Source organism: Oryctolagus cuniculus, chromosome 7, assembly GCF_964237555.1.
Source record: "Oryctolagus cuniculus chromosome 7, mOryCun1.1, whole genome shotgun sequence".
NCBI classification, from domain to species: domain Eukaryota; kingdom Metazoa; phylum Chordata; class Mammalia; order Lagomorpha; family Leporidae; genus Oryctolagus; species Oryctolagus cuniculus.
Window position 1 is genome coordinate 151,642,262 of NC_091438.1, and position 26,595 is coordinate 151,668,856.

The 26,595-nt window shown below is 62.1% G+C and overlaps 1 protein-coding gene across 2 annotated transcripts in view; it reads left to right on the forward strand.

Moving 5' to 3' along the window:
• Positions 1–25,315, forward strand: part of IFFO2 (intermediate filament family orphan 2) — a 37,325-nt gene extending 12,010 nt beyond the window's left edge. Inside the window, exons 2-9 of one of the 2 annotated variants that reach the window (XM_008265794.4) lie at positions 15,649–15,709; positions 17,410–17,505; positions 18,495–18,635; positions 19,821–19,960; positions 22,312–22,432; positions 22,553–22,645; positions 23,441–23,571; positions 24,962–25,315. In XM_008265794.4, the coding sequence (XP_008264016.3) occupies positions 15,649–15,709; positions 17,410–17,505; positions 18,495–18,635; positions 19,821–19,960; positions 22,312–22,432; positions 22,553–22,645; positions 23,441–23,571; positions 24,962–25,067 (889 nt within the window). In that variant the 3' untranslated portion in view covers positions 25,068–25,315. The remainder of the gene's footprint in view (positions 1–15,648; positions 15,710–17,409; positions 17,506–18,494; positions 18,636–19,820; positions 19,961–22,311; positions 22,433–22,552; positions 22,646–23,440; positions 23,572–24,961) is intronic. The other variant, XM_051858047.2, reaches the window with a different exon arrangement.
• The last annotated feature ends 1,280 nt before the right edge of the window (positions 25,316–26,595 follow it).

A 26,595-nucleotide genomic window follows, 5' to 3' on the forward strand; every position in this document is an offset into this window, starting at 1 on the left:
CGGTCGGGGCGCCGGATTCTGTCCCGGTTGCCCCTCTTCCAGGCCAGCTCTCTGCTGTGGCCAGGGAGTGCAGTGGAGGATGGCCCAAGTGCTTGGACCCTGCACCCCATGGGAGACCAGGAGAAGCACCTGGCTCCTGCCTTCGGATCGGCGCGGTGCGCCGGCCGCAGCGCGCCGGTGGCAGCCTTTGGAGGGTGAACCAACGGCAAAAAGGAAGACCTTTCTCTCTGTCTCTCTCTCTCTCACTGTCCACTCTGCCTGTCGAAAAAAAAAAAAAAAATCAGCAGAGTTCACTCCTGGTGACTCGTTTCCCACCCAGCCAGGGGAGGGCGCCTCAAACGCCCAGAGACCCCAGGACGAGGCTGGGCGCCATGGTTTAGACCCTTCTCTCCGCAGGAGTCAGAGCTGGGTCTCCGTGCTCGGAGCACGTGCTGCGCACGTGTGTCTGTGTGCGTGGGTGTGTGCACACGTGGGTGCACGAGTGGAGCCGGGGAGGCCTTGTGGCAGGTGGGAGGAGCCGTCCCGCGGAGCCTGGGCCCTGTCTCTCCCCGGGTCAGCTGCTTGGTCATTCACGCCGCACTTCCTGGGCCCCTGTGCTCAGGCACCTGTGTGGGCTTTGGGGGCAACACTTAGGAACCCAGGACTTGCCGGTCCGTGGAGCCCGGGGGCTCTCCTGGCCCCATTAATCAGAGAGGGCTGGTTTCTCACCTGAGGCTGCACAGCAAGCAGGGGGGCTGTGCGTCCGGCCTTGCTCCTGGGCGGCAGCCCCCGCCCCCAAGCCCTTCCCTGCTCGGCACTCTTGGACTTTTCGGGAGCCTCTGTCCGGAGACATCCAGAGACGCCTGGAGGAGCAGCGCGCAGGCCCCAGGCAGACTGAGCCTGGCCGTGCTCTGCCCACCTAGAACCCAGGGCCGGCCGAGCCCGTGGCGCACGTGCCCTGGCCAGACGCTGCTTTGCTGTCTGTGGCCCTCACCTCCTCCTCCCTGGCCTTCAGCCTGGGGCTATTACAGAGCCTGCTTGGAGGCCTCACTGCCAGCAAAGAACATTCCAGAGCCTCCTCTGGAAGCGACTGGCGGTGTGTTCGTGGCCTGTCCCATTGGGAAGTGCTTCCTGATGTCTAGCCACGATCCCGACGGCTGCACCTTCTCGTTTAGCCGTCCATGGAGTGTGGAACAGCCTGGCTGTTCTCCAGCCCCAGAAGCACTCCCTCTGCCCCCTAAAATCCCTCTTTCTTCCTCCTGAGAGGCCCGGATCTTGACTCAGACACGAGTCGAGGCTCACGCCCCACAGAGAAAGGATCGAGCGGTCCCTGAAGGACCCGGCACGTGCCGGGAAAGGAAGCAGGTTCCTTGTCCTGGGCCCTCTGAGCCGGAAGTGGCCCTGGGTCCCAAGGATCGGTCCAGCACCCTACTTTCCTGGTGGGGAGACTGAGGCCCCCAGGGGCTGACAGCGTGTGGTGGCCTCCCTGGCCCCCGGAGGTTGGGGGCCTCCTTCACGGGCCTGGCTGTTTCCGTGGCCTGGGCCCCGGGCTAACAGCTCCGGCCTCCTAGCCTGGTGGTGTCCACCCTGGTCAGGTGTCCTGGAAGCAAAGCCCCAGCCCCGGGTGGCACCACAGGGCTTCCTGGTCCACAGCCCATGGCCGTGTGGATTCCTGGCGGCTCAGGGCTGCCCTTACCTCCTCCACTCCCCATTGGCCTGAGGTCGCTCTCCCCTCCCCCTGTAGCCCCGGGGACAAGGCTGGAGGCTGGGGGCCTGGCTTGCCAAGGACAGGAAGGGGTTAAGCCGTTCTGTCTGCCAGGGCTGCACTCCCAGCTGGTGTCCCCCAGGCCATCTGGCCTGACAGCCGCCCCTCTCTGACCCATCTGTCCCAAGGCAAAGTCCCCAGCTTGTGCCTTTGTGGGCCTGCCAGGGTGGGCTAGGCCGGGCCAGCCGGTCCTCTGACCCGCTGTCCCCGCTGCCCTGGGGTGGCCCCGTCTCCCCGTGACAGGAGGAAGCAGAGTTGGAGCTTCCTGTAGGGGTGGCTTCCGGGTCACCAGGCGTCAGAGCAGGACTCACACCCGGGCCCCCGGGGTCCCTTCAGCCGCGGCCCCCAGAATTCTTCCCAGAAACGAGTGCAGCCTAGGCCATCGCACAGACGAGGTCCTACTCCAGCGCCCGCCCCTTTGTTGGGGGAGCGGAAGCAGGGGGGGTCTCTGCAGAGCTAGACTCCCGGCACTCAAGTCCTGGCTCTGTGCCCTCGGCCTCAGTTTTCTCATCTTTACAACGGGCATCATGGTAGTGCTACCTCACACTTGTCGTGAGGACTAAATGAGTTACTGGCGCCTGTGCGTGCTGTCAGTTCATAACGTGACCTGGCACGGTTAGGTGGCCCTGGACCCGTCACCGCAGCTCCGCGAGCCTCGCTCTCCCCATCTGCAGAATGGGGACGAGGAAACAGGAGCTGCCGGTGGCTTCCCCCTCACAGAGGGGCCTCTGGGGTCTCTGTGCTCTCGCGGCCCCTCCCCAGAGTCGAGGGGACTGGCCTCTGTCTCCCCTGAGTAGCCCGGTGACAGGCAGAGCGGATGTGTGTTGGGGTGGGGGGTGCCCGGTGAACACCGGTGGGGGCTGGTGCCGAGCTGAGAGTCCTACCCCGGGGCCGTGTTCAGTGGCTAATCACACTGCCGTGCGAGTCCTTCGAAGCCGGGTAGGCTAACGTTGGGGCTGCCCCGGGACCGCTCACAGCCGCACCGACCTCGCGCTGGGTCCGGGTCACTCCTTCCTCCGTGCCCCTGGCGACTGCTCAGGGGTGCTCCCTCCCCTACCCCGCTGCGCCTGGTGGGGTGGGTGACCTTGGGCACTCCCTGGGCCCCTCGGACTCCTCATCTGCAGATGGCCCGGACTTCTGAGCGTCTCCCCGTGGGCTGGGATCCCGGGGTCTGTGCCTGTTGGCACCAGCGTGGGCATGTTGTCCAGCTCATTTCTCCCCCATTTCACAGATGAGAAGACTGAGCCCTAGGAGATGACTTGGCTCAAGGCTGCAGTTTTGAACCAGGGCGGGGCGGGGGGTGTCCCAGGTCTTGCCTGGTGGGCTCTGCCTGGCTGCTTGACCCCCTCATCTGTTGAGGGACATTTGAAATGCATGGCAGTCGGCCCCCAGGCTTGGTCATGGTGACAGACGGACAGATGGACGGACAGACGGATGCACGTGGCCTGGCTGGGAGATCGCCCTGAGCCGCGGCCACAGTGCCCTGCGTTTACCTGCAGGGCCGCCCATGGCCAGGAATAAACAGAGAGACCCAAGTGCATATTAGTTTTCCAAAATAGCCCGGGGAGCTGCTGTTTTCCTCAGAGCTGTAAACACAGCTCTGGGCGGGGCCCCACCCCTCCTGGGCACAGACCCCTCGGGCCTGGGCACGTGGGCCTGGGCGCGGGACCCTCTGCCGCCCTCTGGGTCTCACAAGAGCTGGCGCCCTGGTGGCTGAGAGCTGGCTGACGCTGGTGAAGGGGCAGAGGGGGAGGCTCCCTGGCAGCTTGGGCAGAGCGGTGGGCTCCCAGGGACAGAGAGCGTGGCGCCAGCCTTCCCACTGTGCGCCCCGACGTCCAGGGGGACACTGAGAGCTGGCCTGCCCTGGAGCTTGTCTGGGGAAACGAGGCTGGCAGGGAGGGGCAAGGAGGGGGCCATCTCCAAGGCCACAGTGGGTCAGCGCTGCGCCCGCTGTAGACCTGGAGGTGGATGAGTCGTTGCATCCATTGAGCATTCATTTGGCGCCTGCTGTGTACCGGGCTCCGGGCTGGCACTGGAGTGGCAGCTGTGACCCCGAGATGGGCCTGACCTTGTGAAGAGCTGGGTGGAGCGGGGGGACCGGCAGGTAGGAGGAACCTCAGTGCCAGGCGGCCTCAGCCTGTGCAGTCAGAAGAGGGGCATTGACTCTGACCGAGGGCTCAGGGCCTCCTGGGGGAGAGCGTTTACGCTGGGATGTGACGCCCAGGGGAGACACGGGGGTGAGGGAGCAGTGACAAAGGGAAGGAGGTGCTGCCAAGGCTGCAGCTTGGCGCACGCTTGGGCGGGAGGTGCTGGCTCAGCCTGCCCCGCCCCACACGCGGCTGCCTGTCCTAGAGCCTGTGGCCGCCCGGCTGGGACAGAGCCCTGCTCTTTCTGGGAGGTGGGGTGTCGCTCCCTTTCTCAGGGGAGCCTGCTCTCCTTGCTCCTTGGGAAAGGGTGGGTGGAGGTGGGGTCTTCCTCCACTCAGGGGAGAAGCAGTGTTTAAGAGGGAAACTGAGGCACAGAGCAGTGTTGCTCAGGGGCTGGGGTGAGGGCCTGGGGACCCAGCTGGCTTCTCTTGGGCTCCCGGGCAGAGCTGCTCCGGGCACCAGCAGCTTTGTCACCCGCAGCCCTTTGGAGGGGCACACGAGCCTGCCCTGAGCCCGTGCCCTTGGGCCAGCAGCTCCCCCGGGACTGACTGGACGAACGTGCACGAAGTGTACCAAATGTCCCCGGCAGTGCTGGCTGCTGGGACTCGGGACGGACAGGGACAGGTGCATCGCAGCCTCCTGCGTGTCACCTGCCTGGGAGGATGCTGCCGTAGACGTGGGAAACGCAGGCTTGAAAACCACCCGCTTTTACTTCGGAGAGTCTCATTAAAAAATAAATGAAAAATCACAAAGAGCTAGGGAAGGAGAGACAGTGCCTTCAGGGCTTGTTCAGGAAGGGGCATTGGGTGGGTGTTAAATTCTTTTTGTTTGGTTGACTTGACTTTTTTTTTGTTTGTTTGCTGTTCTTTCATGTAAAATATTCATGCAACTTAAAACAAGGGAAAAATGAGTGATATTTTCTTAAAATTCACACCTGATCTTAGCCAAAAGACTGAGAAGCAATTGTCTTTTTTTAAACACACACAAAAAAGGATTTATTTATTTATGTGAAAGGCAGAATTACAGAGAGAGAGAGAGAGAGAGAGGCAGAGGCAGAGAGAGAGAGGTCTTCCATCTGCTGATTCACTCCCCAAATGGCCACAACGCCGGAGCTGCTGGGCCGATCTGAAGCCGGGAGCCAGGAGCTTCTTCTGGGTCTCCCACGTAGGTACAGGGGCCCAAGGACTTGGGCCATCTTCTACTGCTTTCCCAGGCCACAGCAGAGAGCTGGATTGGAAATGGAGCAGCTGGGTCTCCAACCAGCGCCCATATGGGATGCTGGCGTTGCAGGCGGCAGCTTAACCCGCGATGCCACAGAAGTGGCCCTACAACTGTCTTCTTAAACTTTTAAATTTAGGGGCCAGTGCTGTGGTGTATCGGGTAAAGCCACTGCCTGCAGTGCCAGCGTCCCATATGGGTGCTGGTTCGAGACCCGGCTGTTCTACTTCTATTTAGCTCTCTGATGATGTGTCTGAGAAAGCAGCGGAAGGTGGCACAAGTCCTTGGGCTCCTGCACCCACATGGGAGACCTGGAAGAAGCTCCTGGCTCCAGGCTTCATCCTGGCCCACCCCTGGCTGCTGCAGCCATTTGGGGAGTGAACCAGCAGATAGAAGATATCTCTCTCTCTCTTCCTCTCTCTCTATAACTCGACCTTTCAAATAAATAAAATATATCTGTTTAAAGAAAGTTTAAATTTTTAAATGTAAGTGGTTTTCACTTTTTGGTTAGTTGTGCATGACATCATTCTGTAAGGAAAAGGGCTCAGAAACAGGGAGGAGACAGGGCACGAACTCACCGGCAGACCGAATTTATTCAAAGAAAATAAACTCGCAGAGCTCAACCGACTGCCAGTGTGCACACGGACCGAACACGTGGCAGAGGCCCCGACCCCAGCAGGCTGGGCCTTTGCATATCGTAGGTGGGCTGGGGTGGGGAGAGGCGAACTCTTCATACGGGTTCTTCAAGTTCGGCGCACCTGCTCCCAAGCCTGGGGAAGAAGGCAGGGGCTGGGGTGGGGAACGGGAGGGTGTGAGACTGAACTGGTCTCTGGGAAGAAGGGCGGACAACAGAGGCTGCGGTGGCTCAGGCTCCTGTCCTTGATCCATCACATGCAAAATTAGAAAGATACGCACACAGGCGAGTACCGGTCTGTTTTCCGCTGCTGAGACAAAGTGTCCGAGGCTGGACACTTCATAAAGAAAAGAGGTTGCTTTAGCGCAGGGTTTGGGAATAGGGTGGTGCTGGCTGTGACCCATCCCGGAGGATGGCACCATGGTGGGGCGTGTGCAGGAGAGAGGGCAAGACAGGAAGCCCGCAGCGGCTCAGGGGAAGTTCCCGGAAAACTAGCTCAGTCCCTTCCAGGGCTTCCCCCAGGGAAGATCCCACCACCTCCCACATGGCCACACTGGGAGCCAGGCGGACGGCACAGGAACCTCTGGGGAGCACACCGCACCCACACCTAAACCATAGCAGAGAGGGGTACCTGACAGATGGCATGACGCGTCCCAGCCGTGAGGACGTCAGGCCGAGGGAAGTGACAGCATCCCTGTGTGGTGGGAGCAGGAGTAGGATCGAGACCCCCACTGTCAGTGCCATCAGCGCCGGGGGTGCTGAGGACAGACAGCAGCCACCGCGCCACCCAGCGGTTCCATGGTGCAGCAAGCCAGCGAGGACAGAGAGACAAGGGCGTTATGGCGGACCCCAGAGCAAGCTGGGGACAGGGAAGGCACCGGGCCCTCCTTTTGTTGTAGCCTGCACCTGCCATCTCTCTTACAAACTGTAGCAGCCTCCAGGGCCCTTTACAACCCCCACCCTCTGCCTTCCATGGGAGGTTACGTGGGGAGACTCAGAGATAATCGTTCACCCAGGAGCATGTGGCCAGGAATGCTGGGATTTGAACCCCGTTCCATCCGACTCCAGAGCTGGTTTTTTTTTTTTTTTTTTTTTTTTTTTTTAAAGGCAGAGTGTCAGAGAGAGTGGTAGAGATGGAGGGAAGGAGAGATCTTCCATCTGCTGGTTCACTCCTCAGATGCCTGCCGCAGTCAAGGCTGGGCCAGGCTGAAGCCAGGAGACAGAACTCCACCCAGATCTCTCATATGGGTGGCAGGGGCCTGAGTACTTGGGTCATCATCAGTCGCTGCCTTCCCAGGTGCACTAGCAGGAAGCTGGATCGAAGTGGAGCAGCTGGGACTCAAACCGGTGCTCTGATTTGGGCTTAGCCCGCTGCACCACAATGCTGGCGCCAAAGCTGGTATTTGTTATGCTCGTCCTGTGCCAACCTCGGCTGATTGCCTGGGCCAGCGGAGGCGGCAGCTTGCTAAGGTCTGCATCGCCTGGTCCGAGCACCCTGAGAAGTGAGGTCAAGGGCAAACCAAGTCCTCTGGCTCAGTGGCTCTTCCTCCAAGCCAGTGTCTGTGACCCAACGAGTTCGCATGTGCGTGTCCAACCCTGCCAGTGTCACCTGTGGGGCAGCGCCCGCTCAGCTGTGATGTCCAGCCAGGTTATGAGCGTCCACAGAACTGCTGAGGGTGTTTTCAGTAAATGACACCCGGTGGGAGTGACACCAGAGCCCTGGGCAAATAGGACACTGGGTATTTGGAACAGGTGGCTCACAAAACAGCTGAAACCTCACCTTGGCTCTGGGGTGAGCAATCAGGCTTCTCTGGACCCCGTGTTGCCCACAAGGCCTGTTGGTGCCTTGTGCCCGTTGGCTGGTGGCATGAGACCAGCCGGGCTGTCCTGCCGTGGTGGCCCCTGGCCGCACAGGGCTCCAAGGGCTCAGCGTGTGCCCATTAGTTCTCGGGGTACACTGGGGGGCGTGGGGGGCCGAGCAGGGGTTTGCTGGAAGGGGGAGTTGGTGGCATTAGCGTCTGCTTCTCCCGCTCTGCCAGGGGCATTGATAGTGTGGCCCTGGAGCCCTTGGGCGGTCTCTCCCGACCTCTCTGGGGTCACGAGGATGAGGGGGATGACGCCAGCTGCATGCTCACGGTGTGCCCGGCACTGGGATTCCAGGGAATATTTGCAGAACACCCGACGAGTGGGCGTCAGGAGCGAGGCTCGGAGACGGTGGGGAACTTGCTGGGGTTTGATCCTGGGACCTCGGCTCCAGAGCCCCCCACCCCCACCCCGCCCCTTCGCATTGCACCTGCTGCTCTGAACCCAGGGCCGACCTGCACTGCCTGAGCTGGCGTTGTCGTCAGCGCACGGCGTTTGTCCAGGGACTGTGCTCCCCTGGCTCGGCTGAGTGGGTCCTGGGCATCCATCGTTCGACACCACTGCGTTCTTCCTGGGACAGCGGGGCTAGCGGAGCGGAAGGGACTTAGCCGGGGTCACACAGCCAGTTAGGGGCAGAAGCAGCCCTCAACACTGGCCGCCTTGTTCCTCGGAGGTCTGGGGGGCTGGGGCGGCCTGGGGGCTTGCCAATCTCTCTCCTGCCTCTCTCAGGGCCTGGTGGTTCCCCAGGGGGAGCCGCAAGACCACCCGGCTGCACTGCAGGGGCACGAGGAAACAGGCGGGGGCACGAGGTGACTCCCTGCGGCTCCTCCTCACTGCCCATCCGCTGCCCCTGCTCGCACCTCCCCGCTGGGGGAATTACCCAGCAGCTGATTTCATTGCCACCGCTCGGTTGCTTCCGGATCCCCCAGAGGGTCAGGGCAGGGTGCAGCCGTGTCTCTGCCTTGGTGCTGGGGACCTTGGCCTGCCCAGCTGCCTCTGCTTCCTTCCCGTAAGCGTGGACAGCCAGGGAGAGGACAGCCGGTGTCCACTCAGGGCGCCCTGTGCCTCTTCTGAGCCTGCTTGTCTGGTCCGTCGTGAGTCCTGCAGGGGAGGGTTGCTACCCCATCAGACAGAGGTGGGAGCTGAGATCCTACCTCGAGAGAGCAGGCCCTCCGGAACCACCGCGCTGCAGATGGCTTCTCCGTTTGCCTGCCCTTCCTAGTGGGGTTGGCAGAGATGCCTGTAACCTGTGTGTGTGTTTAAATTTGTACTTTGAGTGAGAGAGAAGGAAAGAGAGAGCCCCCATCTAATGGTGCACTCCCTGAATGCCCACCATGGCCAGGGCTGGGGCTGGGCTCAGGACACACGGGCTGGGAATGCAACCCAGGTCTCCCTTGTGGGTGGCAGGGACCCAATCACTTGGGCCATCCTTCCTGCTTCCCAAGATCTTCGTGATGGGAATCTGGAATCAGGAGCTGCGAATTGAATTCCGGCACTCTGAAGCGGACCGTGGCTAGCAGACCTCCTGCTTATATCTTTTTTTTTTTTTAATTAAAAAAAATTATTTGAAAGGCAGAGTTAGAGAGAAAGAGGGAGAGAGAGAGAGAGAGAGAGAGAATCTTCATTTGCTGGTTCACTCCCCAAATGGCTGCAATGCCAGGGCTGGGCTGGGTCAAAGCCAGGAGCCAGGAGCTTCTCCTGGGTCTCCCACACGGGTGCAGGGGCCCACAGACCTGGGCCATCCTCCACAGCTTTCCCACTGCCTGTAACCTTTGATTCTGCATCACTGTGCGGCTTGGGGCAAGCCCTCAGGAGCTGTTTGTGAGGAATGAGGGAGTGGCTGGAGCCAACCCAGGGGGCAGAGGCCTGGTGTACCCAGGAGAGCGGGGCTGGAGCTGGTGACCCTGGGGCTGTTGCCTGGTCCTGGGCTCCAGTGGGGACAATGCCCAGGGTCTATGGATGGCAAATGTCCTGGCCAGAGGGGTTCTAGGAGATCATGTTGCAGGTGAGGAAACTGAGGCCAGGGCCCTTGGGAGGACTTCTCTGGGGTCACTGCCACAGCCCCAAGGCCCTCTCCCACTCTGTACTTCCCCGAGCACCCTGGACCCCAGCCTGCCCGCTGGACAGCTCGCACAGACCTGGCCCGCTGGGGCCCCTGGCTGAGGCTGCTGTTGCAGGTGGAGAGGAGGCCTGGGTGTCCATCTGGGCAGGTGGCAGTGTGGTGGGTGGGGGGGCACACTCGCACGGTGCCCATCACCAGCTCGCAGCCTGTGCTCCGGCCGCCCGGGCCATTACCGCCCGCTTGTAATGGACTCGGCTGCCCTGGTTAAGTGTGCACATTAAATTAATACCTCCTCTGCGGAGACAATCAGTTGGCATTTAATTTGTGTTTCCTCCTGCGAGCTGCGGAGTGCGCTGGGCAGCTGGGCTCTGGGGGGCATGGGCGAGATGCGCACCTGCCCGGGATCAGATGGCAAGGTGCCGGCAGGCGGGAGGCTGGGGATGATCCCCGGTGATCCCCGCAGGGAGCTGGGGCTGGGTGGGCAGGGTCCGCGGGAGCCTTGCCTGCTCTCCGCCTGCTTGGGCCTTCCCGGAGCTGACATCTTGGCGGGGGGAAGGGAGGCTCCCAGCTCGGCAAGCAGGAGAAATCCAGGAGGCAGAGCTTTGCAGCGGGCCTGGTGTCAGCGCTGGTGGTGCCGGGTCCTCCTGTCTTCCTGGCCATGCCTGTGTGCCCAGCCTCTTCCAGACACTTCCAGACAACGCTCTGCTCAGAGGTCTTGGGCAAGGCCAGGGCGGCACCTCCGTGCACCTGCAGGTGGGCACACAGAGCTGAGGAGCAGCGGCCTGGCCACGTGTCCTGTGGTCAGAGCCACAGGCTCCAGCCCACTGCTGGCCGGCCCTGCTGCAGTGGGGGTGAGCTCCCTGGGGCCAGGGTGGAGCAGGAAGGGCACGAGCTGTCAACCTGCCAGGAAGCAGGTTTCTGCCCCCAGCACCTGCCTTCTGCCAGGGGCCAGGCCCACGCTTGGCCCGGAATGAAGTTGTCCACTGATGGCTCCAGTCCAGCCTCACCTGAGTGAGTCAGCCTGGGCGTGCCAGCTGCTGGCCTTCCTGGGCTAGCTGGGGACACTCCTGTGACCCCCTCCCAGCTCTCTTTCTCTCTGGCTCTGCGATTCCCTGGGAGCTGCCCAGCCTCGGTTGTCTGCTGGGTGCCTGGGACAGGACTGGGTGTTGTCACCCACACTGTAGTTCTCAAAAGGAGCTGATGTGTGTCCCACCTCACAGATGGGACCGAGGCCCAGAGAGGGTCACTGACTTGCCCAAGGTTGCACAGCTGGCAAAGGCCGGGTCTCTTCCTGCCCAGGAGTCTCAGGACTCTGGCCCCAGGCTGTTCCTGGGGCCCTAATCCTGCCCGAGCCCAAGCCTGGCGCTGGAGCCCCAACAGAGCCTTCTGCGCCTCCTGCGGCCGGCACAGGAAGTGAGAGGTCTGTGAGTCAGCCCCTCTGCCAGTGACTTCAGCGTGCATTTCCGCCCCTCTGTAGGCCTGGCTTTGTGGGCCCTTTCTCTGCGGGCCTGAGTGTCCCCTAGAGCTGACGGGGGAGGGGGAGCACTGACCTGAGTGCCGGGTGGGGGCGGGGGCTGGCGTCAAAGCCGCCCACCCCTCCTCCCAGCAGCCAGCTGGGCCGGCTCCTCCCACACGTGGTCCCAGCTGAGGCACCTCAGGAATGCGGGGGGACCACATCGGGTTGGGTCGGTGGCTGCCCGCTCCTGTCTCCCCCTGCTGTCCCCAAGTGCCCCCACTGGTTCTGCCAAGACGGTGGCGGCCCCAGATCTCAGCTGCTGTGTGGAGTCATTTCCTCTCCCTGCGCTCTTTGTCCTGACATCCCAGCCTCTGCTCCCTGGCCCCAGGGCTGCGGGCTGCGGGCTGGGAAGCTGTCTCTCCCTCTCCCTGCCTGCTTCCTGCCGGCCGCCCCTCCCCCTGGCCTGGCCTCTCCCCGGAGAGGCAGTGCTGGGAACTTGGCTCCCGGAGCCCCCCAGCCTAGGAAGGGAAGGCTTGGGATGCTGTGGGGGAGGGGGCCCAGGGCTGTGTGCAGCTTGGACTCATTCATTCATTCCACAGATCCCTTAGCCACATGCCTGACTCTTACCACGTGCCCGGTGGGGAGCCAGTGCTCCGCCCCGACCCGGCTGCTCCCCTGTGCCTCTCTTCCCAGCTAGGCCCCTTGCTTCCTCCTTGCCCTGTCTGACCAGGGCACAGGGGGCCCAAGACCTCCTGAGGTCGGTGCCTGCAGACCCTGGCATCCGGGAGACAGAGGTGGAGGCGGCTCCAGCGCCAGGCCACCTGGGAGGGTGAGACCTGAGACCCTGGGGCCTCCAGCCTGCACAGTGGGCACAGTTGCAGAGGCTTGGGGAGAGGTGACCCCTGAGACAGGCCGGGAGGAGGGCGGGGGTTTCAGGAGGCCCAGCCTCTGTTTCCGGACCTGCACACGGAGCCAGGCCCTTGGGGGGGACTACGGAACGTTTTATACGTGCAAAGGTGTGTGAGTGCCTAACGTGGTGGACAGCAGCCTGCAGGTCATCCGCGGGTGCCCCTCCGCTCCCCCCCCCCCCAGCACTGGGGAACTTGCTCGTGTTGGCAGCTGTTGGTTGAGGGTGGGCAGGGGCAGCCTGGAGGATTCAGGCCACGATGGCTGTGCTCAGGGCCTTCATTATTCCATCTGTAAAATGGGGGTGGAGCTTTCTCTGGGGCTTTCCAGCTCAGTGCCTGGGGGATGGGTGTCCTGCTTGAAGGCACCCTGCAGAGACCGGATGGGCCCCTCCCTCCCCACCTGACAGAACAGCTTCTGGAAACTGCTGAGGAAACCCACGCTCCTGCCCCCAAGGTGATCCCCCCCACCACCTTCTGTCCTTGCCGGCCCCTGTGAGCCCGGCAGCTCTTTCAGCCCTAGGGGGCCCAGAGGTTAGATTTGGCCAGACCTGGGCTGGGACTCACTCTGCCACACCTGGCTGTGGTGGCTTTGGACAAGTCGTTGGCTCAGCCGTGGGCTGGTGCTGAAAGGGGGGATGGAGAAGCCACAGCCCCTGACCCCCAGCGGGTGCGTGCCCTCTTGGTGGGAGAGCTGCCCGGGGCCTTGTTGAAGCTGATCCCTCCGAAACCTTACTGTATGGGTGGACCCAGGTCAGGGACAGACGGTGTCTGGGAAGCAGGTGTTGAAATCTCACAGCCAGCACCTCGGCTGACCAGTTTTCGGTGAAGCTGGGCGCTCCCTGGCTCTGGGCTGAATCGCAGTGAGTGTGGGGTGTCTAGAACACCTTGAGAAATGCATCACCCATCTGGCTCTCCGTCCTGTCGCCCGGAGCTGCTGAAGGGCAGAGCTCTTCCGTGCTGTCAACACAGGAGCCGGCTGAGCCAGGTTTTCCCCGCCTGGCTGCTGTTCTCAAACCCCTGGGAGCAGCAAAGTAGGTGAGCCTGCTCAGCTTTGGACATAAAACGTCCACGAAGGGAAACCATCTGTGTACGCTCATCCCTGGGTACAGCTCGGGAAACATAGGTGGAGAGGGGAGTGCAGGGCCTGGCTTCCCGAATTGCTCGCCAGGGAGCCGTGCGCTGCACCCCAGACCTGCAGCGTCAGGGTGTGCACGGTGACCAGACGGCCGGGCCATTCCGTGTACCTTGCAGAATCGCTGCCTTGGAACGGGGGCGAGGTTTGCGTCCCGGCTCCCTGCTTGCTGGCTGTGTGCCCTCAGACGAGTGCCTTCCCCCGAACCCCAGCTCCCTCGTCTGCTGCATGGGTTTGGGTAAGCACCTTGGCCTGAGAGGGTTAATAGTTCACATTCCAGCAGATGATGTGTCCGTACAAGGCACTGAGCCCCGTACAAGGTCCCAGACTGTGTCCGCCAGGAACCCGTCGCTGTTGCCGTGTCTGGAGATCCAACACACGTGCTCGTGTTTGCGCCCTGGGCTGATGCCGTGCAGGTCTCCTTCCTTCTTTGGGCCTCCTTTTCTCCATCTGTGCAGTGGGTCTGTCTGCGCCATTTGCTCAAAGGGAAGGCGAGGCGATGCTGTGCCTCGTGCACAAGGCGCATCTCAGGGATGGGGGCGTGCGTGTCGGTGAGCTGAGCCGGGCGCTTGCGTCCGTGCCAGCTGCCCCTTCCCTGCCGCAGGACACAGCATGGAGCCTGCCCCGGCAGCCAGGCTGCGGCCAGCACTCCTCCAGCTCTCCCTCGCGCCCGCTCAGCGGCGTGGGCACCGAGCCCCCAGCCCCTCTTGCTGCCAGCGAGGCCAGGAGATGACTCAGCATGGGAAGGCGTGTTCTGGGCCCCTAGGCTCCCTGAGGGAAGTCCAGGTGCCCCCAGGGTTGGGCGGGGGGCATGGCCTGGGAACTTCTCCCCACTTCGCCTTCCTGTCCCCACCCCTTTAGGCCTGGCCTTGGTGAGAGGAAGCCTGGGGCTGGACTCTGAGCCTTGATGTATAGGGTGACCTTGGACAAATGACTACACTCTGGGCTTCAATGTCTCCTTCTGTATGACGACAGGCACCCAGGAGGGTGGGCCAGCCCGGGACAGGCCCTGAGACTCCCTCCCTGCCCCTCCTTAGCCTCCTCTGTGTCTTTCAGCCCTGGCGGCAGCTCTAGCCACAGCCTCTTGGGTCCCTAGGTCCAGACCCCAGAGCCCATGGCGGACCCAGGCCTAACTGCGATAGTCAGGGCTGGCAACGGCCGAAGAGAACGGGAGAGGGAGCGTGGGTGTAATTCAGGAGCCCCCGCCAGGGCCGGCCATCACGTGTGGGGGAGGGAAGGACCTTTCCCCTGTGTGTGCAAACAGTATCCGTTTTCTCTCATTTCCCAAAGCCGGTGACATCACCGACTCTGCATCCATTCCTCCCCTCTGGCCTATTTTTAGCTGGCCCCGACTGCATCCTAAGAGGCTTCCAGACCTTCCTGCTCCGCGGCCATGTAGGGAGGGCTGCGCGCGGTGAGGAGACAGAAGCTGCGCTGTCTGTCCCAGGACGGGCGGGGGTGGGGGGGGAGGAGAGCGGGGCTCCATGGCTCCTGGGTCTCTTGGGAGCCCGCAAGGGGACTCCTAGCTGTTGGCCTGGAGCCTGCCCATCGGGGGCTGAGTCCTGGCTCCACCTTCCACCCCACCCCGACCCAGGGCAGGGTTCTATGCCTCGGTCAACGTTTGCATCCGTGCGTGGGGCTGGTGGGAGGACTGGATTGCCTGGGGGAGAAAGGTGCCTGGTGCAGAGGACATCTCAGTACAGAGGGGCTGGTGTCGTCACTGTCACTGTCACGCAGCCGCCTGTCCTGCGGTTCACGCTGGGGGTACCCTGTGAATCCTCTCGTGCCCTCTCCCCTCCGCCCTTCCCTGCTCACGCTCAGCCACTGTGCCTGCATGGAATGACCCTTGGACCAGGGCCCGGCCTGTCGCAAACTTGAAAGAAATGGAAGCTGTTTTACTGGACTTTGTTTTGATGGAATAAAACAGGCCTGGGCTTGAATCCCAGCCCAACACGCTGACTGGCCATGTGCCTTTGGGCGAGACATTGAGTCTCCCTGAGCCTTGGCTTCCCCATCTGTGAAATGGGATAACAGCACCTGTGTAGGAGATTTCTGAGTTGGTTGGGGTGGGCTGCAGGACAAATAGACTCCAAGCTTGGAGTGTTGGGCAGAATGGAAGTTTGCTTCCATGGCTGCAAAGCCGAGCCCGAAAGCGCAACTGACTGCAGCCTGGCCCCCGGGGGCCAGCTCCGCGCCTGGTGCTGCCCTTGCACAGCCATGGGCCGCCCGTGTGGTGGGGGTGGGGAGTGGTCCCTCCTGCCTTTGTCTTCCCATACCATGTTCATGGAAGGTGGCACTGTCGCCCTCTGGTGTTACGCATCAGTCTGCCTGTCTTCTGGCACCACCACCCCTAGCTGGGAGCCCCGGGGGGACGCAGGGATGGGTTCACCCAGCACAGGCCCAGGGTGGGTGCTGGGGTCGTGTCTGAGGGCTGGGCTGGTGTGGGGAAGTCGCCATCTGACCATCTGTCCTTGGCTTTTGCAGGTGGGAGGAGGAGCTGGCCAAGCGCATGAACCTTCAGGCCATGGTGGAGACGCTGCAGGAGGTAAGAGCCCTAGGAGCGGCCGGCCGGAGGGGCTCCGAGGTGGGAGGGGTTTCCGGCGCAGCCTCTGCTCGGTGACCTGCTGTGCACTCGGTCTTGCGGAGGCCCCTGCTCCAGGGCTGTAGACAAGCTCAGAGAGGGAGAGCCGGGGTTCCGGTCCTGCGGCTGCCCCTGGCTCACCGGCTGACCTGGGGCCGGCCACTCCCTCTCTGGCTCTGGCTCCCTCCCTGGGGTTGGACTAAGCGGTCCCCTCAGCTCGCGGGTCCCCTGGGGGGCACCCAGCTGGAGCAGAGCTCACGGCTGCCTGCCATGGAGGGCGCCCCCTCCGCAGCTCCGTCTGGAGGCGCCGCCCTGCTACTCTCTCAGCACCTGCTGTGCCGCCGGCACAGCCTCTGCTCTCTCAGTCAGAGGGGAGCCCCACGAGGAGGCGGGAACGGGTTTTTCACAGAAAAATCTTTAAAACGTGCTTCTGAGATTGAGAGCTTGTGTCGCCTAAGCAGGTTAGAGGTGGATTAAAATGGAGATGCATGTGGGGAAAGCGAAGGATGATGTCCCCTTTTTATTACAACAAAAATCCTTTTCCGTCTACAAACCTTGCATGCTTGTGGCGGGATATTTGGAAAATTCAGAAAAGTGCAAGGTAGACGCTAAAACTCCACCTCCGGCTCTACCCCTCCACGGTGGATGAATTGGCGTGGGTCCTTCTAGACTTTTCTGTGCAGCCCCCTGCCCTCCATAGCCCCTGATGTACACTCAGATGTGTACATTAGGTTGATGGGCACCATGTTGCGTTTGGGCAGTGTTACGTGGAGCCTAATATTTTAACAACCACCCTTCTTTGGTATCCACGAGGGCGTGATTCCAGGACCCCGGCGATACTGAAATCAGCAGTGTTCAAGTCCATTATGTAAAATGTATTTGCATATAACCTTCGCATCCTCCTGAATACATCATCTCTCCATTGTTCCCAACATTAATACAACGTGGACATTGTACAAATAGTGTTGCACTGTTTAGCGAATAACAAGAGCAAAATGTACGTACTCAATACAGATGTAATTTTTTACAAAAAAAATTTTTTTTCACTTCAAAGGCAGAGAGAGACAGAGGGAGTCATGTCCCATCTGCTGGTTCCTTCCCCCAAACGTAACAGCCAGAGCCGGGCCTGGCCAAAGCCTGGAGCCTGGAGCTCCATCCGTGTCTCCCACATGGGTGGCAGGGGCCCAGGTGCTGAAGCCACCACCTGCCGCTGCCCAGGGCGCACATTCGCAGGCGGCTGGGATCGGAAATGGAGCCAGGACGTGAACCCAGCCACGCAAATGTGGGGTGTGGCGTCCCCAACAGCACCGTTACCACTGCACCAAGCGCTCGCCCTGGGTTGGAACATTTTTGGTCCAGGGTGGGTTGGCCCTGTGGGTGCGGAAGGCTCAGCCGTGGAGGCCCGACTGCACCCTGACCACTTAGTCACGCTTTTCTCTTAAAAACAGCATGACATTTTCCTTGCAATAAATGAGCCTTTGAAAAGTGTTTTAGGCAGTCAGTAGGGCTCCGTGGGGAGCCAGGCTGGGACAAGGCCCTTGGCGGCCCGCAGCCGCCCCACCTGGTTGGACATCAGTGCCCAGGGCTCTGGTCGCGGCCGTCCGGAGCCCCCGCCCCCCGGGCTGCCCGGCTTCTCTAAAGCGTCCCCATCTCCATCCCCACAGGCGGCGCAGGAGGCCGACGCCATCCAGGAGGAGATGAACGAGAAGATCGAGCGGCTCAAGGCCGAGCTGGTGGTGTTTAAGGGGCTCATGAGTGACGTAAGTGCCGCCGCCGGGCGTCACCCCTCCCCTCACGCCCATCATGCAAAATGCTTCATTCACTCGAGGAGCTCGGCTTCTAGTTAGAGTCCTGGCTGGCTGCGTTTGACCGCAACGATGACACGGATGCATCCAGACCAGGCGCCCTCCCCGCCCCCGCCCGTGTCCGCTTCCCCGTCTGGGTCTGAGTAGAGATGCATTAATCTGCGCTTAACCCATCCTGCCCGTCCGCCTGGGCCCTCCGATGTGCGTGCGCTCGCTCGCTCCGACTGGATCCGCCTCGCTCCCAGGGGCCGAGCGGGGCTGGGCCGTGATGGGGGGCGGGGGCTTGGGGGCTGGGCGCCGTCTGGTCAGTGCTGGCCTGGGGCCCTCCGCCCCAGGGCCAGCTGCCTGCCACAGAAGCCTTTGGAAAACCAGGGGAGGCCATTGCGTGTGTCCCTGGGGCAGTTGGAGGCCTCCAGGGTAATGATGGGGTAGGGAGCTATGGGGACCTTCAGCCAGTGGGCGGTCCCTGGGGACAGCCCCCGGAGAAGGAGCCACGGGCACTGCGGTGACAGTCTGTGCGGCGGCTGGTGCTCAGGGGTGTGGTGGGCATGGATGGCAGAAGCCTCTGGGGGCCAGGGGAGGAGACCCCCCCACCGCTGGCAGCCGGGGGTGGAGTCCAGGAGAGAGCTGCCTTGGCCGCCGCCGCCATGGGGACAGGTAGGACACGGCAGGCAGGGAGGCGCTGCGTTGTCTTTCTCTTTGCTCTAACGGCGACGGACACTGGCCTGCGTGTGCTGAGGCAGGGTGCCTCCGGGCTGCAGGGAGTCCAGCTCCCACGCTCCCACTGTGTCACTCTCAAGACCCCCCATCCCGAGCAGCACAGATCCAACCCCGCACGCACGCCCCTACGGAAGGCTCCAGAGCTCTCGGCCTCCCCCCAGCCCACCCACCTCCTGCTCCCCTCCCCGCCCCTGCTCACGTAACCCCTGCTGTCCTCCCTGCAGCCCATGACAGACCTGGACACAAAGATCCAAGAAAAGGCCATGAAGGTGGACATGGACATCTGCCGCCGCATCGATATCACGGCCAAGCTGTGCGATGTCGCACAGCAGCGGAACTCGGAAGACGTGTCCAAGATTTTCCAGGTGACCAGGCCGCCCCGCTCACCAGCCGCCAGCCGCCCTCCCTCCCAGGACAGCCCTCCCAGGACAGCCCAGGCCGCCCCCCCTCCCCCCGCCGCTCCCTCCACGCCCTGTTCACTGCCCCGCCTCCGCCCCCAGAGGCAGCGCCTCCGCAGGGAAGTCTAGGTCCTGGACCTGCCCTGTCCAGTCTGACTGCTTTGTCCTGTGGCCGAGGACATGGACCCCCGGGGTGCTGTGCTGTGCCCCTGGAAGGCAGAGGCAGAGCCAGGCTAGGTCAGGTCTCCCCAGCCTCCAGGGCCTGTGCTCTGGCCCACGCTGCGTCCGCTGCCCCACTTCCTGTCTGTTCCTACGAGTGCCAGGACTGGGCGGCGTCCCCATGCAGGGGGACCCTGGCCAGGCTAGGGGTTTGAGCTGAAGGAGCTGGCCTGAGCCCTGGCAGCTGGACCTCAGGGGCTGATGGAGGCGCTGTTTGCCTTCGGCTGGTTCTCATCCCCTGGTCTACTGAGCGCCCCAGGCACTTGCGAGTGTGGGTGCCTCTGAGAGAAAGGGGCTGGGTGCGCCGGCGAGGTGGTCCCCCGCGGGTGCTGGCCCCAGGGCTGTGTCGGCCTCCAGAGGCCGCCTCCTGACTTCCGCGTTGTGGTGTGGCTTTGGCTTGAGCAGAAGGGCCGGACGGTGTCAGTGCTTTCCGTGTGTGACTGGGCAGAGCTGGGCGAGACCGAGGCGTCCCCTGCCCTTCTCACTGCACGCCTGCCAGGAGGTGGCGGCGGGGGCGGGGCCAGGGGGTGGACGCCACCTGCATTCGCTCGTGTCGTGGCTGCTCGGAGTGGACGCTTGGTGATCGGGCCGCCGCACCCGGGGCGCTCTCTGGCCGTCCAGCTGCTGTCTCTGTGTCCTGGTCTGGTCAGCGGTTCTGCTTCTCTGGGGAAGGGGTGGGCTGCGCAGCCCAGGCGCCAGGCCTCCCGGGGTGAAGGGTCCGGGCCGTCCGCGTCCCCCACGCTGCATGTCTCCCGCCTCACGCTTCCCGCTAACGCCGCCTGCTTCGTAGAGGACCGCACGTCTCTCCTGGCAGTGGCTGGCCCAGCCACGCTCCATCCATTCCGTAGGCTGCCGGCCCCCTTCCTGGCCCACCCTCGCCCTCCCACCCAGCCAAGCCCCCCACCAACCTCCGTCTTTCCCTTTCTGGTTCAGGTGGTCCCCAAAAAGAAAGAGCGGAAGGTGGCTTCGGATGACGACCTCTCGGAGCAGGACGGGGAGGTGAACCGCTTCTCGGACGACGAGGTCGGCTCCATGAACATCACGGACGAGATGAAGCGCATGTTTAACCAGCTGTGAGTGCCCCGCGTGGCTGCACTTGTGTCTGGTTAGGCCGGCAGAATGTTCTGGAAGAATTGGGTTGTGTTTTCAACATTTCAACCACAGGGGAGGGTTTGTGTTTTTAGCTTCGCTTGGAAGCCCGAGAAATCAGGCACACCGGGCCATTGTTTTTTTTGTTTTTTTTTGACAGGCAGAGTGGACAGTAAGAGAGAGAGACAGAGAGAAAGGTCTTCCTTTGCCGTTGGTTCACCCTCCAATGGCTGCCACTGGCGTGCTGTGGCCGGCGCACCGTGCTGATCCAATGGCAGGAGCCAGGTGCTTCTCCTGGTCTCCCATGGGTGCAGGGCCCAAGCACTTGGGCCATCCTCCACTGCACTCCCTGGCCACAGCAGAGAGCTGGCCTGGAAGAGGGGCAACTGGGACAGAATCCAGTGCCCCAACCGGGACTAGAACCTGGTGTGCTGGCGCCGCAAGGCGGAGGATTAGCCTAGTGTGCCACGGCGCCGGCCGAGAGGGGCTTTTGAGAATGACCACTGGCTGAGTCCAGGCTTTCTGGAGCTTGCCTGGGGCCTGCCTCTGCCTGAGACGGGGCGGACGCCCAGGAGACCCCAGGCCAGCTGGGTTCACGGCTTCTCTGAGGACATCGTCACCCCTGTTCTCACCATGACCCCAGAGGCTTATTAAGCTGACCAGGGGTGGGCTGAGCTGCGGCGGAGCACAGCTGAGAGGCGAGTTTAGGGGCTGCACTGGCCATGGCCCCCTCGTGTAGAAAGAGCATTGTGATCAGAGCCAGCGAGAGCAGGTGCCGCGGCAGTGGGTACCTGAGTGCCGAGGGTCGAGTCGGGTTCAGTGTCTGATTGGATTTGCCTGGGTGTAAAGCTGCCCACGTTAGAAAGTAAAATGCTCTGATTATCTGGAGACACCCCCCCCCCATCCCCTTCCTCGGCAGGGCTGCCCTGACCATGCTAGGTGGGGCCCTGGCCTCTCCCCCCACCAGTTCCAGGGAAGCCCTGGAATGATGTGTCCATGTCAGGGCAGGTTAGTTTCGATCCCAGTCCATTGCTTGGGCTTCAGACCGAGGCCAAGAGGAGCAATTCCCTACTTTGCTGCTTCTGGGGCCAGCCCCACCCTGGGTTGGGAGCTCTGCTCCCAAGACCCTCTCTTGACTGCCTCCCTGTCCTCTCTGGCTCTCTGTCCCTGAGCTGGGAAGGAAATGAAGTCACGAGTCCAGTATGGGATGCAAGGAACAGGGTCACCTCAGGGGCAGTGGCCAGGCCTCCCCCTCCAAACTCCCCCAGCCCTGGTTCCCATCTGTGGAGTGCCAGAGCCACCTACAGGCGCCCACAGGAACTGCTGTTGGGTGGGGAACCGGCCCGACCTGGCTCCAGGGGGCGCTCTAGACAGCGTCTTACCGAAGTTCCTTCTTCCTTGGGTCCTGCCCAGGGGTCCCCAACCCAGACCATTGTCTGATGCTTGGGAACAGTGCCCAGGAAGTCTGGGAGGGAGTTGAGGGGAGGCCCTTGGATGGGAGTCTGGAGGTGGAGCCACACCCTCCTGTGCCGCTGCTTCCTGGGGCGGGGGGGCGGGGGGGCGGGGGTCAGGCCATTAACCCCTTCAACCTCAGCCTTCCCTTGATAGCGGGTGTTCTGGATGGAATGAGTGCAAAGGTCCCCTCCAGTGAGGGTAACCAGGGCCTCCTGGGAAACCCAGGCCAACCTGGATGGTTCCAGGTCTAGCCCATGGCAGGGGCGGGGGAGGGGCTGAAACCATGCAGGCTGTGAGTTCACACCCAGTTTCCGGCTTGGATTCACGCAGAAGGGCCCCCACAGCCTCAGTTCCCTCACCTGTACAATGGGTGCAGAAACTGCGCACTGCAAGGCTGGTCTTAAGGGTGGCAGCGCCGCAGTTCTACACATGCCTTGTGGCCGGTCCAGAGCCCAGCACATCTGTGCTCGGTGGCATTGGGATGGGGGGCGGTGTCTGGAAACAGAAGAGGGGGCTCGCAGCCCCACCTTGTGCTGCAAGCCGGCCATGGGCCGTGGACGTGTGAGTTACTCCCGCCGAGCTTCAGTGCTCCTCCTCTGTGAACTGGAGTGCGGTGCCAGAGAAGGGGCTGCCCACGGCTTTGCTCCACGTAGGGGCTCAAGGAGTGAAAAAAAATCATGACATTGGACTTGGGAACTTTAGTCCCCATGAATTAAAACCTGCTGTCTTTAAAGATGTACATGGAAAATTGTATAAGTAACACCCAAGCACTTGAGAGGAGTTAAGCTCTGTGGATGAGACAGATGTCCCCTGTGGCCACCGCCCCCATATTGTTCGTTTGACCCTTCGGGTCCGTGATGGCCTCCGTGTCACCTCGCAGGCGGGAGACCTTTGATTTTGATGACGACTGTGACAGCCTGACGTGGGAGGAGAATGAAGACACGCTGCTGCTGTGGGAGGATTTCACCAACTGCAATCCGTCCATCGACCTGCAGGGGGAGGTGAGCCCGCGGCGCCCGCCCGCCCACCGCTGGCCGGGACTTCCAGTGACCCCTCGGCTCCCTCCTCCCCCCCCCCCCCCGACTTGAGGCTAAACCGTCCTCTTTGTTCTGTTTCCCCAGCAAGAGGAAAACTTGGGCAACCTGATTCATGAGACGGAATCCTTCTTCAAGACACGAGACAAGGAGTACCAGGAGACCATAGGCCAGATCGAGGTGAGGTCCGGTGGGGGAACCCGCTGAGTCCGCACAGAAAGACCCCTGCCCATCCAGGGCTCCCTGTGTGTGCAGGGGTGAGCCGAGTGCAGTGAGCCCGGGACTGGGGAGCTGGGAGGCCCTGCCAGCTCCCTGCATGGTGCTGGCCAAGTCCCGTCCTTCCCCGAGCCTCAGTTTCCTAAGCTGTACAATGGGAGTGGCGATTCCTGCCCGCCCTGGGACGTCTGAGTCCCCGTGAGTGGTGGGGGTAGCAGCTGTGCTTAGGCCATGGTGAGTGTCCCTTCCTCACATCCTGACCGCCCCCTTCGCTGTCCAGAGGAGGAGATGTTCTAAGAGAACAGGTAACTGGCCCAAAGCCTCAGACAGGAAGCAGCCTGCTAGCCAGCTGCCCCTGGCTCCGGGAACTCTGCACCTGCTGAGGGTTACTGCTGAGTTCATGCTGGAGAAGGAAGCCCAGGCCTTCCCTGACGGAAGTCATCGGGCCAGGGAGAAGGGACAGAGACATGCCAGAGACCCGAGGATGCTTCTGATCACATCTGTGGAGCCTGGGGACTGGGTGTGGTGCAGTGACCAGAATGGGTGGGGCTTATCAGAGCCGCTGCCTCTGGGGTTGCCCAGCGACCATTCCCCTTTGACCACACCGGTGCTGGAGGCGGGTAGGGACCAGTGAGCAGAGCAGAGGCTGAGGGAGGCGGATGTCTGGGAGGCAGGGTCCTGAGGGCCACGTGCGGGCCCCCCTGGAGGAAGTGAGGAGGGAGGGTGCCCTCCCCCTTACTCCCTGTCGCTTCCCCGCAGCTGGAGCTGGCCACAGCCAAGAGCGACATGAACCGGCACCTGCATGAGTACATGGAGATGTGCAGCATGAAGCGGGGCCTGGACGTGCAGATGGAGACCTGCCGCCGGCTCATCAAGGGCTCCGCAGACAGGTACTGGCCTGTGCTCCCTGGGGGTGCGGGGGTAGAGTCCCTGTGGCAAATTTCTGGGGCTGTAACTAACCCATCTATCCAGCCACCTACCCATCCCTCTATCCACCCACACATCTACCCATCCATCCATGCACCCATCCACCCATCCCCCATTCACCCATCCACCCATCCATCCATGCACCCATCTACCCACCCACCCACCCACCCACCCATCCACCCATCCATCCATGCACCCATCCACCCATCCCCCATTCACCCATCCACCCATCCATCCATGCACCCATCTACCCATCCACCTACCCACCCATCCACCCATGCACCCATGCACCCATCCATCCATGCACCCATCCATCCATTCATCCACCCACCCATCATCTATCCATCCATCTGCCCATCTCTCCATCCATGCACCTATCTATCCACCCATTCACCCATCCACCCATCCACCCATCCACCCACCTATTCACTCATCCATCCAAAGGATATCAGCACACCAACTATGTGCTAGATGACTTGCATAGCTAACCCCATGTAACTCCTACAGCAACCGTTGCGCCCTCCATGGATTCAACAGATACCCATTAAGTGCCTACTATGTACAAGGTCATGGGAATTCAGCAATGAGCAGAACAGCCAGATTCCCTGCCCTTGTGGCTTTAACCCTTTTTTGCCGAGTTGGGGGGTGGCGGGGGCGGGTGAGGCACTCCCGCATCCTGGCCGATCAGGCTCCTGTGTGTCCGCAGGAAGCCACTTCCCTTCCTTTTCCATCCCCCAAGCCTGGGCTGGATGGGTCTGGCCCCGGAAGCCTGGCGTGCACTGAGCGCAGCTCAGCAAGACAGAGCCCCCGCCCGGGACACCCAGCCTTGCCGGGGGCACAGACACACTGACAACCGCATGAGCTCACGCACGCACAAGGCCGGCCGCAAGGCACGAGCGCCCCCTGCCTGTGCCGTCTCCTCTTGCTGTGATTCCGTGTGAGCGGCTGGGCTTAGCCTGGCCCGCCTTCGGCTCCGGGGCCCAGAGCCCTCGGGGTCAACTCTTATGCAGGAGCAGACCCTCAGGCAGGTGGAGCCGGACTCTCCACAGGGTGCTGCCGGCCACGCCCCTGTGTGGCCTCCCTCTGGGCTGCGAGTCATTGACTGAGCCTACTCTGCTCCCAGACCTGGGCGAGGTCATCCCGGGGTAAGAACCAGGCGTGATCCATGGCCCCTGCTCCTGGGAAGCCAGAGCACCTGGGCCCGGCTGGGGCTGGCGGTGCTGGGGTCCGCGGAGCTGGGACAAGCTCTCTGGGTGGCACCCCTCCCAGGTGCTCAGCCTTCCCACGCCTGAACGCCCGGGGGGGGGGCCCTGGCTGCTCTCTGAACGCCCCCCCACATCTTGTGCTTCCCAGGAACTCGCCATCGCCCAGCTCGGTAGCCAGCAGCGACTCTGGGAGCACGGACGAAATCCAGGAGGACTTCGAGCGGGAGGCGGACGTGGAGCCCATGGTCAGCTGATGACCGAGGACCCGAGCGTGCCTGGTGGTCCTGGAGATGGGGCCCCGCCCCCCCTTCTCCGGAAGCCCCGAGGGACCGCTGCTTCCTTCCAGCACCCCCACCACCACCCCCGGAGCCCTTCTCCGTCACCACCCGAGGAATGGTGCTGTCAATTTCTATCGTTCTCCACACGACAAACGCAGACTTCTGTCCAGATGCAGTGTGAACTGTGCCTTCTCCCTTAAGCTGAGCCACTTTGAGCTCCAAAGAATTATTCCTAGCAGGGGTTTTTATACGAAACTCAAGGGGAGGGCGGGGCCGGGAGGGGGTGGCATGGGGTGGGCGGCTGCCCCCTCCCCCGCCCACGGCTGCCCGCTCCTCTGCTCGGCCTGAGCGGTACCCTCCCTTGCCCTGTGCAGCCGTGAGCCCCCCGCCCCGCAACCTTTCCAGGCCTGGAGTGGGGGGGTCTCCCAGATGTTCTCAGTGGACACAGAGAAAAGTGGCAGAAAGGGAGGGAAGACAAATTTTGATGTTCTTTTTGGATGCAGTGGCCAAGTGGAGGGACAAGGCACAGTGGGAGCAGGTGGAGCCTCACTGTGTTCAAACTACTATGCAAAAAAAAACAAAAACAAAAACAAAACAAAACAAAACTAACACAACAAGCAGCTTGCCTTATCTCACGGTGGAAGGCAGGCCCTCTCCCAGGCTCCTGGGGTCCCCCTGGAGCTGGGCAGGCAGCCGGGGTCAAGGGGACCTCTCTCCCAGCCTCCAGGGGTGAGCACTGGCTGCGGAGGGGCCAGGGCCAAGGTTGCTGCGAGGCCCGGCCCGCTCAGCTGCTTGCTTTGGGACCTCAGTGGGTTGGGGTGGGGGTGGGGAGGGCTCTTTTATTGCCCTGATGACTTGATGTTCTCTGTGAGAAAGTCTGAAGGGGCCAGGCCTGGCACCGTCTCCCTCCTGCGGCCGAGCTCCGGTCCCGGCCGGCCCCTGGTGGCCGCTGGCAGCAGAGAGGCAGGGGGAGGCAGTGAGGGCTCCTGGCAGAGCAGCAGCCGGGAGTCAGACCCACCCCTGCTGTGCCCGCTTGGACCTCTGCACGGGGAGATCATCTGAGCCAGTGTCTCCCCCGGACTCGAGTGGTCCTAAGTTCAAGGGCACTGTGATGAGACCGTCCCCATCCCCCAGCCCCAGATCACTGCTGGAAACCAGCCCAGCCGGCTTCGCCTTTTTTTTTTTTTTTTTTTTGTGCCCACTGCAGAGGTGTAACGGCCAGTTTTTGTTTTCGTTGGCCCAGGAGCGCCCTCTGGAGATGAGAGGAGCTACATGTGCCGTAGGACCAGGACTGACTCCCCACTGTCTTGTCTGGAGGCAGAGGAGGGGGCCCCGCTCCCCCCCTCCATCTGTCCCTTGCAGGGCACCCTCAGCCTTTAAGGGCCTTCTCTTTCCTCCGTGTCGCCCACGTGTCTGCAGTCTTCAACCCGTTGTACATACTGTTTCATGTGTAGAGAGAATGTGTCGGGGGCCGCATGCGATGTAATATTTATCAGAATTTGGT